Genomic DNA, 12,270 nt, shown 5'->3' with positions numbered 1-12,270 from the left:
CACACACACACACACACACACACACACGATGCGCAAAACTCCGCATTTGAACAGTCAATAGCAAATACTTAAACTAGTAACAAAACATACTTACAGTCACTGATTCAGAAGCGCCAGATTGTCATAGCAAAGTCAGAATTACCTCCTCTACTAGGATCATGAAACGGTCATCTATAAAATGCATTGCTGTTCTGTTGTAAGTGATCTTAAATATTCCTAAATGCATCTACTTTCGGAAGGCCAAATAAAGTGCTTTTGCTTTCGCCTAGAAACACACAGCGTCTCCCTGACATGGCTGCTTCAACACTAACTGCGGTTACTGAAACCACGCCTTCTTTCTTTGCGTGCACATTTGGGCGCATTATGCAAATATTCCCACATAGTGACCTAGATATGTGGGGGCGTGTTAGAACGAGCCATTTTAGGGGGGCGAGGCAGAGTCTTAACTTTGATAAAGTATCTCTTTATCTATTTGATAAAGTTTTGAGACTTTAGTCTTTGCAACTTCAGGGATCTTATCTATTCACGAACAGCTTGTAACACTCCAAAGAGAAAGGAAAACTTGAAATCGCATCATATGACCCCTTTAAGACTGGTTTTGTGCTCCAGGGTCACAACTAGCAAATGAGATTTGAGAGGGGAAGAAAAATGGGTTTGAGTTCCATACAATAGAATTATCATGTATCTATACTGGTATGAAGGACTTTTTTAAAGAAGTTCATATGTCATTAAACCATATTAAGTACTTTACATTTTCAAGTACACTGCATTTAACACCACCCATCTTGCTTTAAAAAAAAATTTAATAAATCTGCTTTTCATTTGTCTTGTCGTCTATGAACAAAAACAGTGAAACATTAATATAAATCTCAGTTTACAAATCGTGCCACAACTCGGCTTCACTTAAAAGAATTTTAATCATATCTTGCAAGGTTTCTTCAACTGTTCAGAGAAGCCTGGCGCTATGCGTCTGACGTGGCGTGATTTAGCAGTGTTTCCCGGTCAGGCAAGTGTGCCATTTCTGAGCAACAACCGCTGTTAATTATTTTTATTATTCGTCTGTCTCTTCTTAAACCTACAATGTCTCCTTCTTGAGCACACTAAACACATTGCATTTTTATGAGCCGTTGAGTGGACTCGGGAAATGAGAAACACTTTTAGGGCGAGGAGGCAGAGGGTGATGCTTGGTGAAGTGTGCATGCCAAGCTACGTCCGTTTACGCAGCATCTGCTTAGCTGTTCAGTTGCCTTTGACAAAATGCTGTGTTTTTGTAGCAGAGCGAGTAAAACACAAGTATTTTGACTTGTAATGGTTTGTGCCAATCGAAAAATGTAGTATGTGCAGTGAAATATTGGCTGACATCAGTAAGAAACATAAAAATTCAAGAGATGTTTGGAAACCAATATTGTTTCATCAGAATTGTTGCAAATTTATTTGGAATCTGTAAATTTACTTGGAATCTGAACTTGTAGTTCATTTACTTGTGTACTTTTGTATGTTGTTGTTGTTTTTTTACATAAATGCATGGGCATTATTTTGAACATGCAGTACTGTATTGCTCTGCTTTACTGCATAATTTTGAAAATGCAAAGAAAATTTACATAATATATGTGACCCTGGAGCACAAAACCAGTCATAAGTAGCACGGGTATATTTGTATCGACAAATATGCAATAGCCAACAATACGTTGTATGGGTCAAAATTATCGATTTTTTATTTTATGCCAAAATTCATTAGGATGTTAAGTAAAGATCGTGTTCCATGAAGATATTTTGTAAATTTCCTACCGTAAATATATCAAAAATTAATTTTTCCGACTGGATTCGTCTGAAAGAAGAAAGTCATATACACCTAGGATGACTTGAGGGTGAGTAATTTATGGCCTAATTTTCATTTTTGGGTGAACTAACCCTTTAAAGCTTAAATTACTAAACCTTTAATTGAAATTAAAATTTAAAAAGAAAATATAAAAATCAAATCAAACAATTAACAAAAACTATAATAGTATATCAAGTGATACTAAAACAATGCTAGAAAAATTATCTATTATTTAGTTTTATAAATTCAGCACAAATAAAAAGCAATTTAATAAACACAACAATGAGCTTTACTCGTGTTTTCCCTAATGTTTTAAATATGTGTCCCTGCAGCACAAAAGCAGTCTTAAGTCGCTGGGGTATATTTGTAGCAATAGCCAAAAATACATTGTATGGGTCAAAATTATAGATTTTTCTTTTATGCCAAAAATCATTAGGGCATTAAGATCATGTTCCATGAAGATACTTTGTAAATTTCCTACTGTAAATATATTAAAAAGTAATTTTTGATTAGTAATATGCATTGCTAACAACTTCATTTGGACAGATTTAAAGGTGATTTTCTCAATATTTTGATTTTTTTTGCACCCTCAGATTCCAGATTTTCAAATAGCTGTATCTCGACCATATATTGTCCTATCCTAACAAACCGTACATCAATGGAAAGCTTATTTATTCAGCTTTCAGATGATATATAAATCTCAATTTCGAAAAATTTACCCTTATGACTGGTCTTGTGGTCCAGGGTCACATATTAAAAACTTAATTCAATGCCAAAATGCATTGAGTTCTAATTAAAAATTGTATTTGTCATTTAAAATCACTATTTGAAATGTAAAAATGCCCAATATCTTTTTATTTACTTTTGTAGTTTTATGTATTTTATATTTGCCATTATTTTGCATTTGCATTACTGTCTTGCTTTGCTCTTTTGAAAAACTTAGTGAACTACATTGCATTGTATGTGTGACAGATAAATTGATAGAAATATTATATAATATATTAAACATTTTTCATCACTTGTTCAATACTAAAATGCATCACTAGGTAATGTATCACAAAATGCATCACTAAGCAATTTAAATATGCACTATTTTGCCCAATATTTTTGTGTATTTATTTGCTTTTGTATTTCTATGTATTTTATATTTGCCATTATTTTGGACTTGCATTTGTGTTTTTATTTCAATGACAAACTGTCTCATGAATGCTTATGGCTTTTGTTAATGCCACTTCCTTCCAGATTTTACTTTAAATTCAGTGTTTTCTTCCTTGATTTTCTTTAGAAGACCTCTCTTTCTCCTCCAGAGTTCCTTCCTCACCAGAAGCGAGTCCCAGTTCTCATTGTCAAGTTTTCAATTAAATTCAAGTTTATTTGTATAGCGCTGGTGTCTGGTTATTTGTTAATCTAGCCACTGTGCTAAATAAAAACACATTTGAAACACATTCCTCAGAAATGCTGCATGTCTTCTAGCGCAGTGTTTCTCAACCAGGGGTCCGTGGACCCCTACAATTGGACTGGGGTCCGGTACGCCAAAAGGTTGAGATTCACTGTATCTAGCGAGAGTCTGTCAGAATTATGCAGAGGGTAGATATCTGTATGTTATATGAGTACAGCTCCAGAATATCTTGTGCTGTTTGGAGCAGATACTAGAAACTGTCTGCGTTCATGCAGAGAGATGACGTCTTTAGGTTGTGTATTGGCGTCTCTTTGCCATCTGTTCTGCGTAATGCTGCGAGAAATACTCAGATGCATCAGTCTGGATGGGATTTCCCCCCTAAAACGGCTCGTTCTAACACTCCCCCACATATCTACCTCACCATGTGGAAATATTTGCATAATACTGCCCAAATGTGCACGCAAAGAAAGAAGGCGTGGTTTCAGTAACCGCAGTTAGTGTTGAAGCAGCCATGTCAGGGAGACGCTGTGTGTTTCTAGGCGAAAGCAAAAGCACTTTATTTGGCCTTCCGAAAGTAGATGCATTTAGGAATCTTTAAGATTACTTACAAAAGAACAGCAATGCATTTTATGGACGACCGTTTCGTGAACCTAGGAGAGGAGGTAATTCTGACTTTGCTATGACAATCTGGCGCTTCTGAATCAGCTACTGTTTTGTTACTAGTTTAAGTATTTGCTATTGATTGTTCAAATGCGGAGTTTTGCGCATCGTGTGTGTGTGTGTGTGCGCGCGCGTGCGTGTGTGTGTGTGTGTGAGAGAGAGAGCGCGAGAGAACGAGAGAGAGAGAGAGCGCGAGAGAGAGAGTGTTATCTTTGACTAATATTTACATTTGTTTGATGATCTGAAACATTAAAGTGTGACAAACATGCAAAAAAATAAGAAATCAGAAAGGGGGCCAACACTTTTTCACACCACTGTATATGAATGGATTTAAAACACAATGAATAAATAAAGACATGAGATGGCTAAAGAATATCAATGCTGTGAGGCTGCAGACTTTATGAAAGCTTGCGGTTTCAAATTCAATAATCTCACCTTAATGTGACCTGATTTATTTGTCTGGACAAAAGCTTTATAGGTCTTATTTTGCCAGTGCATTTTGGTTTGGAAAATTGAATTATATTGCACTGTAATGTTTTATGGTGAAGTGTGGGAATTTACACTGCAGCAAATTATTCCTTAAATGAATCAAATCTTGCACTGTTGCAAAACCAAGTGAACTACATAGTCAGCATTGTAAGGGGTCATATGCACATTTCCACTGCACAGGCTGATCCTAGATGTTCAAAAATACCTTCTTTGGTCAAAATCTAAGGTAGCAGTGCATGTGTGACATAACAAAGTGAGAGAACTGTTATATAATATAGTAAAAATACAATGAATTTATTACCAAAATGCAAAATTGTTTTTTTTTTATGTATTATTTGGCCAATATCTGTGTGTGTTCTTTGTTAATGCTTATTGAAGTATTCGAATATTGTGTTGTTAATATTAAGTTCTATCTGTGTAGACATCAAGGCCGCTCACTTGGATTTGGAACACAGCCTGTTTGTGCCTGAGTAGTGATGTGTGCAATGAATAACTGCACATTTAATTTGAAGAAACTAACTGAATTTAGTTAAAGAAGATGAAATAGCACAGGTAGTGATCCATCCTGTCTCAGATTCAGGCAAGCAGCAGAAGAGATAAAGTTTAAAGAGAGTTTAAATGCATCTAGTTGTTCAGGACTCATGCATTTAAGCTGTTTTCAGCAGGGCAAATGTTTTAAAGAAAAAAGCCCCTGCAAAACGCACTGCCACAATGCAAATGCATGACTTATACATTGTCTTTTTTTCTCTTTTATGTTGCAGCTCGGGATATCCAGGCTTGGGAGTATGTTCCATTAGGTCCGTTCCTGGGCAAGAATTTTGGGACCACTATCTCGCCCTGGGTCGTTCCAATGGAAGCACTGATGCCCTTTGTTGAGCCCAATCCACTCCAGGTAAATTGGGTCGATTGTAAGTGGAAGAGTGTGAATATTTTGGGAATGGGATGACACTATAAATTCACACAGTCATTTGTTACGGCATTCCTAAAAATGTGTTCAAAATAACTGCATGAACAGTACATTTCCATTTGCTTTTTTTTTTTTTTATCAGTATCAGCTTATATTGGATGTTTTTGAGTTTCCTGTTTATTTTAAGATCATACTCTAGCACTACATTACTGTATGTGATGCCTTTCAACCTCTATATGCTGTTTGAGAAGACTTCATTTCTCACCTTTTGAACTTTATATATTTGGTGGGACTTTCACTTATTTTAGGATCATACTCTAGCATTTCACAGGGACAGATTATGGTAGATTATTGAATGCTTTGAGAGCACCTTCTCTTTAAATGCACAAGACAAATATTTTTTTCATATATAATTTTATTGGCCATAACATGAATATTAATTCTCAGCTAATTGGGACTCTGCAATATTAGTGCATCTCTAATTTGACATACACTACAGTTTGGGGTTAGTGTTTTTTTTTTATAATAATAATACTTTTATTTTCTAAAGATGCATTAAATTGATCAAAAATTAGAATAAAGACTTTTGTTACAAAAAAAAAAATATTTCATATAAATGCTGTTCTTTTGAACATTCTATTGAGAGAATCCTGAAAAAAAAATAATAATATGAAGCAGCACAACTGCTTTCAATATTGATAATAATAATAAATGTTTCTTAAGCAGCAAATCAGCATATTAGAATGGTTCCTGAAGGATCATGTGACTGAAGACTGGCTGTTATTACTGAAAACAGTTATTTTAAATTTTAATAATATTTAACAATTTTCCAGTTTTACTGTGGTGTTGATCAAATAAATGCAGCCTAAACATTTCATAAACATTAGAAAAAAATCTTACCAACCCCAAACCTTTGAATGGAAGTATATAGTATCAGTATAGTATCTCTTTTTTTCCCCCCCAAAACCTGCTGTCTACTACATATATAGGCAGCATCCGTACTGAAATGAAACCTTGTAAGTGAATGATTTGGATCTCTCTACACAGGCAGCAGCTCCATGTATCACACAAATAGCCTTTCTTCATGCTAAATGGATAGGTGCCTTTAGAAGGCAACATAATCATGTCTACCTTTGGTAGAAGCTCTTTGGTGCCTTTAAAACGCTGCCTCCATAGGCTTTGGACAAAGTATCCGATTAGCACCTCAGGAGCGGCCATTGCAGACTCATTATCTTTAAAAATGATGGTCAGAGTGTGAATTTATTCAACTTCACAGTCCCGTTACAGCTCTGTGGAACGGACTCTTCATCATCACAGACGGCAGAGTGCAGACTTTGCAAATAAGCGGGAAATAAGACGTGCTAAAGGCTGTTCTTTGAGTTACTGCTTTCCTCTTTCTCTGCAGCAGTCAGCCACTGTGAGCGAATGAGGCAAAAACACATCTTTATTCTCTTTTACGCATTCATTTGTTGGATCAGTGATTCTCAATTGGTGGTTTGCTGCCCAAAAATGGGCCGCAGGACTGTTCTGATGCTTCAATGCTAGTGTAGTTTTCTTTTATTATCTTCAGGAGTTCTTGGATTTTTTAAAAAGCAAATATATATTGATTGTAATACATATTGTGCATTTGACAAAAAAAATGGAATCTGACATTTTAAAAATATTTGAAAATGTTTAAATCAGTGTTAATTTGAAGTAATTGAGATAGTATTATAGTTTTTATTAATAATTTTTGAATACATTTTTGTATTTTCCAGTTTTGTTTTAATTTTAGTCAAAGTTTTAGTCATTTTGTTTTGTGTTTTTGTTTTTGTGTTTTTGTTTAGTATTTTTGTTTTTGTGGTTTTAAATTTTTTTTATTTCAGTTTTAATTATTTTAGTACATTAATTTAAACTAAACTAAACTAAACATGAGAAATATTGCCTTGGCAGCAACCTAAAATAAATATTTCTTTTTAATATTTATACATTTCAAACGTTTAAAGTTTTTTTGTTTTGTTTTAATTTTGATGATTAGAGCTTACAGTTCATGAATGTCAAAAATCCATTATCTCGAAATATTAGAATATTTACATTTGACCATCCCTACAGTATAAATTCCGGGTATCTCTTGTTCTTTGAAACCACAGTAATGGGGAAGACTGCTGACTTGGCAATGGTCCAGAAGACAATCATTGACACCCTCCACAAAGAGGGTAAGTCACAGAAGGTCATTACTGAAAGGGGTGGCTGTTCACAGAGTGCTGTATCAAAGCATATTAAATGCAAAGTTGACTGGAAGGAAGAAATTGGGTAGAAAAAGGTGCACAAGCAACAGGCATGACCGCAAGCTTGAGAATGCTGTCAAGCAAAGCCGATTCAAACACTTGGGAGAGCTTCACAAGGAGTGGACTAAAGCTGGAGTCAGTGCATCAAGAGTCACCACACTCAGACGTCTTCAGGAAAAGAGCTACCAAGCCACTTACATCTTACCTGGGCTAAGAAGAAAAAGAACTGGACTGTTGCTCAGTGCTCCAAAGTCCTCTTTTCAGATAAAAGTAAATTTTGCATTTCATTTGGAAATCAAGGTCTGGAGGAAGACTGGAGAGGCACAGAATCCAAGCTGCTTGAAGTTCAGTGTGAAGTTTCTGAAGTCAGTGATGATTTGGGATGCCGTGATGTCTGCTGGTGTTGGTCCATTGTGTTTTATCAAGTCCAAAGTCAATGCAGCCGTCTACCAGGAGATTTTGTAAATTGATTTAGTAAATAAATATAATTACAATTATATTTCATCTTTAAATATTACATTTTTCACTAATTTGTTTTCTTTAAATGTTAGAAATTTTGTTGTTTTTACTTTTTTTAGTCTATATAGTATTTACTTCTTTTTTTTTTTAAGAAAATGGGAAACACTGAGAAATAAATAAACAAAACGTTGTCTTGGCAACTTGCTGAAATAAGTATATTTTATATTATTTCAATTAATTTTTTTTTTTTTTAAGTTTTAGTTAACTATAATAACCCTGATACAGAGCAGCAACAAATATATATATATTAACAAAATATTTTAAGAGCCATCAAAATAAATATTGTGCATAGGTAAAACTGGTGTTATTTTTATTTACTTGTTTATTTTTTGTCAGATGCACATCTACATTTGAATGGCTTTTTGACCTGCATGGATAACTATGTAGCTCCAGCATCTCATATCAGAAGCTATCTGGACTATGTGAACCTGACAAACCGTGACCTCTTGATGCAAATATTCAGAGTTCAGATGTGCCTTTTTTGCACACGAGAAGACTTGATTTTCAGGCTTTGGCTGAGATGTGCACTTAATGTCTGGTGAGGTTTTCCTAATGTTATTTTATTGTCATTTCAGGATCCTGTGCCTCTTCCATACTTATGTCACGATGAGCCCTACACGTTCAACATCAACCTGTTTGTCGCTGTGAAAGGTGTGTGTCAGTATCTGTAACATCTGTCTGTCATTATGCATACGCTGCATGTTACAGCACTCAGTCTTGTTTTTTTCTCGTTTGTTTCTCATCTGTCCAGGTGAGGGGATGCGAGAGGCCGCCACCATTTGCAAGTCCAATTTTAAGGTAAGAGAGAGATTTGCATTTGTTTTGCATTGGCACACTGCTGTTTCAGAAATAACTCATACTGACAACTTACTGTACCCATTTGATTATACATTTGGAAAAACTCCAGCATGAACCAGATATGAAGCAGAAAAGATTAAAAAAAAAAAGAAATCTATGATTGCATAGAGGCAATGATAAACATACTCTACACAATTATGCAGAATTGCTGGCCAAAATATTGTAAGTGTTTGGTCACACTGGGACAAGAAACAACAAAATACTGACAATTTGGGGCAAATAAAAATGTAAAAATATTTTCTGATTACACTTTGAACCTAATAGAGATTATTTTATCCCCACTGGAATTGTTTTGTGCTGTTTTCTGTGCATAAATACACACTCTTGCTGTTTATATGTAGTCTGTTTGCCTCGTCGCAAATTGCCCCGTGCAAGTTTAGATTTGCAACTTCATGCCATTACCTAATTTGCATAATTCCATTAGTGAATCAGGCACTAAAACAACACAGACTGTGCAGAGCAAATAAACAAAGCTATTCATTCTTAGTGAAACTCCCCTCCGTCTCTGCGTTGTGCTCCTTGTGTTATCGGTTCTGGGAGAAACTCATTCCATTTCCAGCGTTTCTGTATCATCACATGCAGAGAAAGCCATTTTCTCGTTTAGTAACAGACAGCAGGCATGTGTAACGTGTTGTGTGTCTTCTCAGTACATGTACTGGTCCATGAAACAGCAGCTGGCACACCACACAGTCAACGGCTGCAACGTCAGACCGGCAGACCTGCTGGCATCAGGCACCATCAGCGGACCGGTGTGTGAGAGAGAGAGAATATGTTAAAGAAACAGTTCACTCAAAAAAGAAAACTCTGTCATCTTGTGATTTAGAACAAGGCCTAATGAGTCAGATAAGTTCTGAAACCTTCAAAAAATAATAATTTTATTTTTGTATTAATTTTAAGTAAATATCATGGAATCCACATTTATATTTTATTTTATTGTAATTCAATGTTAATTTTAGTAAATATGATAAATATATTATAAGTAATATTAATATAATATAATAAATTTAACTGTAATTATTAATAATAGTTTATATATATTAGTGCTGTCAAACGATTAATCGCGATTAATCACATCCAAAATAAAAGTTTTTATTTACATAATATATCTGTGTACTGTGTATATTTATTATGTATATATAAATACACACACAGTATATATTTTGAAAATATTTACATGTATTTACATTTATATATTTATATTCTTATATTTTATATTATATATAATATATATTTAATATATAAACATAGCATATTTTTCTTAAATATATATATGCATGTGTCTGTATTTATATATACATAATACATATACACAGTATACACACATTATGCAAACAAAAACTTTTATTTTGGATTGCGATTAATCGCGATTAATTGTTTGACAGCACTAATATGTATGGAAGACATTTATATTTTAATATTATTGTTATTAGTAAAGATAAAAAAATAGGTAAATAAACTGGAAGACACGTTTAGAAGACTTAAATTATTAATTTCAACTACAATCAATAAGATTAATAATAATCATAAAATATTGCAAATAATTAAGAAATGTTTGTCTTCTGTAAAAAAAAACAATTAAGAAAATAACCTTTACAATTTTATGTTATCTGTTAAATTCTGTAAATGATATAATAATTAACTGTATTAAATTGTAATTATTAATTATAAAAATATAAATAGTTAATTTAGGTAAATACACTGGAGCACACATTTATATTTTAACACTATTTCAATCAGTTAAATTCAGTAAATAATATAATATTTAACTTTAATTATTACATTTAACTATAATTAATAATATTTTTAAAAAGCAAGTAAATACATTTATTTTTATTTGTATTTCACTTCAATCTGTTAAATTCTGTAAACAATAGAATAACTCACTTTAATTATTAATTGTAAAAAAAAAAATCTAATAATTATTTTAAATAAATGCACTGGAAGACATGTTTACATTTTTATATAATTTCAATCAGTTAAATTGAGTAAATAATATAGTAATTACTCATTTTATTATTATTCATTTTAACGATAATTACTAATAAAAAATACAAATATTCAAAAAAAAATCAAAATATTGAGAAAATCGCCTTTAAAGCTGTCCGAATGAAGTTCTTAATTTTGACCCATACAATGTATTTTTGGCTATTGCTACAAATATACCCCAGCGACTTAAGACTGCTTTTGTGCTCCAGGGTCACAAATAGTTCTGACTCCGTATTTGTGTGCATGAAGGATCCTGAGAGTTTCGGCTCTATGCTGGAGCTCTCATGGAGGGGATCCAAGACTATTGACCTTGGCGATGGAGAGACAAGGACCTTCCTGAAGGATGGGGACGAGGTCACGCTCTCAGGTGGGCCTCTAGAGTCTGTGTGTGCTTGTTTAATGTTGCGGAGATGTGTGTTGATGGAAATGTGATCTCTGTGATAAGGGTTATGGTCTCTCTCTGTGCAGGTTATTGTGAGGGCAGGGGCTATAGAGTGGGGTTCGGTCTGTGCGAGGGGAAGATCCTTCCTGCCCTGCAACAGTGACACACATCTCTGTCTGTCTCTCCTTCCCTCCTGTAAGCCAGACATAACAGCCATGAACAAATACAGTATTATTCATGATCTAATATTCACAGCCTGTTTAAACCTGTTTAGAGGTCTTTTCAAAATAACGTGAAACACTTTTTACATTCATAATCTGGCGCATTTCTGGATATTTAATAAGAAATAATGTGGGGTGGAACCTGATTTTATCCATCTGGATTGATCGGATTGTCATTAAAATATCATTAAATATGAAGGAAAATGTAAAAGAACGTGTTTCTTTAGATAACCTTTGTGATCTTCTTAAGAAAATATGTAGGTAAAATAGTAATGCATCATTATGGGCCTCCTCCATATGCTAAAAAACGGTCATTAATTTCTGCAATTGAACTAGTTTTTGCAGAAATTACACACTTGAATTGCTTTGTCATTCTGTGTTACTGAAAAATAATTCAATAAAGTTACTCATTGCTTTTAAACTGTTTGAAGTCATGCTTTAAAAAAAAATTATGTTTTTATTTCATTTTATTTTATTATCATTTTTTTATGTCCATAAAATGTTTGGCCATTGCATGTTGCTGAGGTAATAATGCGATATGATAAAACTGCATACCACCACAACGATTGGGTAAAATAGTACATTTCTAATTATTAATAATTTTTGCTTTTCAGTATTGATTGAATGAATATATTTATAAGAATTTCTCTGACTTCATCTTGGATGGATTTATTTTCATGTACGTTTATAATGCAGTTTGTATTTTTTTTATTTTATTTGCACATTTAACATTTTACCAACATGTTTTTTCCCCCGACACATT

General features: G+C 33.6%; 1 protein-coding gene across 1 annotated transcript in view; it reads left to right on the top strand.

The window, feature by feature from the left end:
- LOC107691923 (fumarylacetoacetase-like) overlaps positions 1 to 11,912 on the top strand; it is a 24,454-nt gene extending 12,542 nt beyond the window's left edge. The window contains 6 exon segments of the mRNA XM_016490807.1: positions 5,129 to 5,259; positions 8,636 to 8,711; positions 8,812 to 8,858; positions 9,566 to 9,667; positions 11,154 to 11,271; positions 11,373 to 11,912. Coding sequence (XP_016346293.1) covers positions 5,129 to 5,259; positions 8,636 to 8,711; positions 8,812 to 8,858; positions 9,566 to 9,667; positions 11,154 to 11,271; positions 11,373 to 11,449 — 551 coding nt within the window. The 3' untranslated portion in view covers positions 11,450 to 11,912.
- The last annotated feature ends 358 nt before the right edge of the window (positions 11,913 to 12,270 follow it).

This window comes from Sinocyclocheilus anshuiensis, unplaced genomic scaffold (assembly GCF_001515605.1).
Source record: "Sinocyclocheilus anshuiensis isolate Anshui unplaced genomic scaffold, SAMN03320099.WGS_v1.1 scaffold45, whole genome shotgun sequence".
Classification (NCBI taxonomy): domain Eukaryota; kingdom Metazoa; phylum Chordata; class Actinopteri; order Cypriniformes; family Cyprinidae; genus Sinocyclocheilus; species Sinocyclocheilus anshuiensis.
This window is presented reverse-complemented; position numbering and strand designations above follow the sequence as displayed.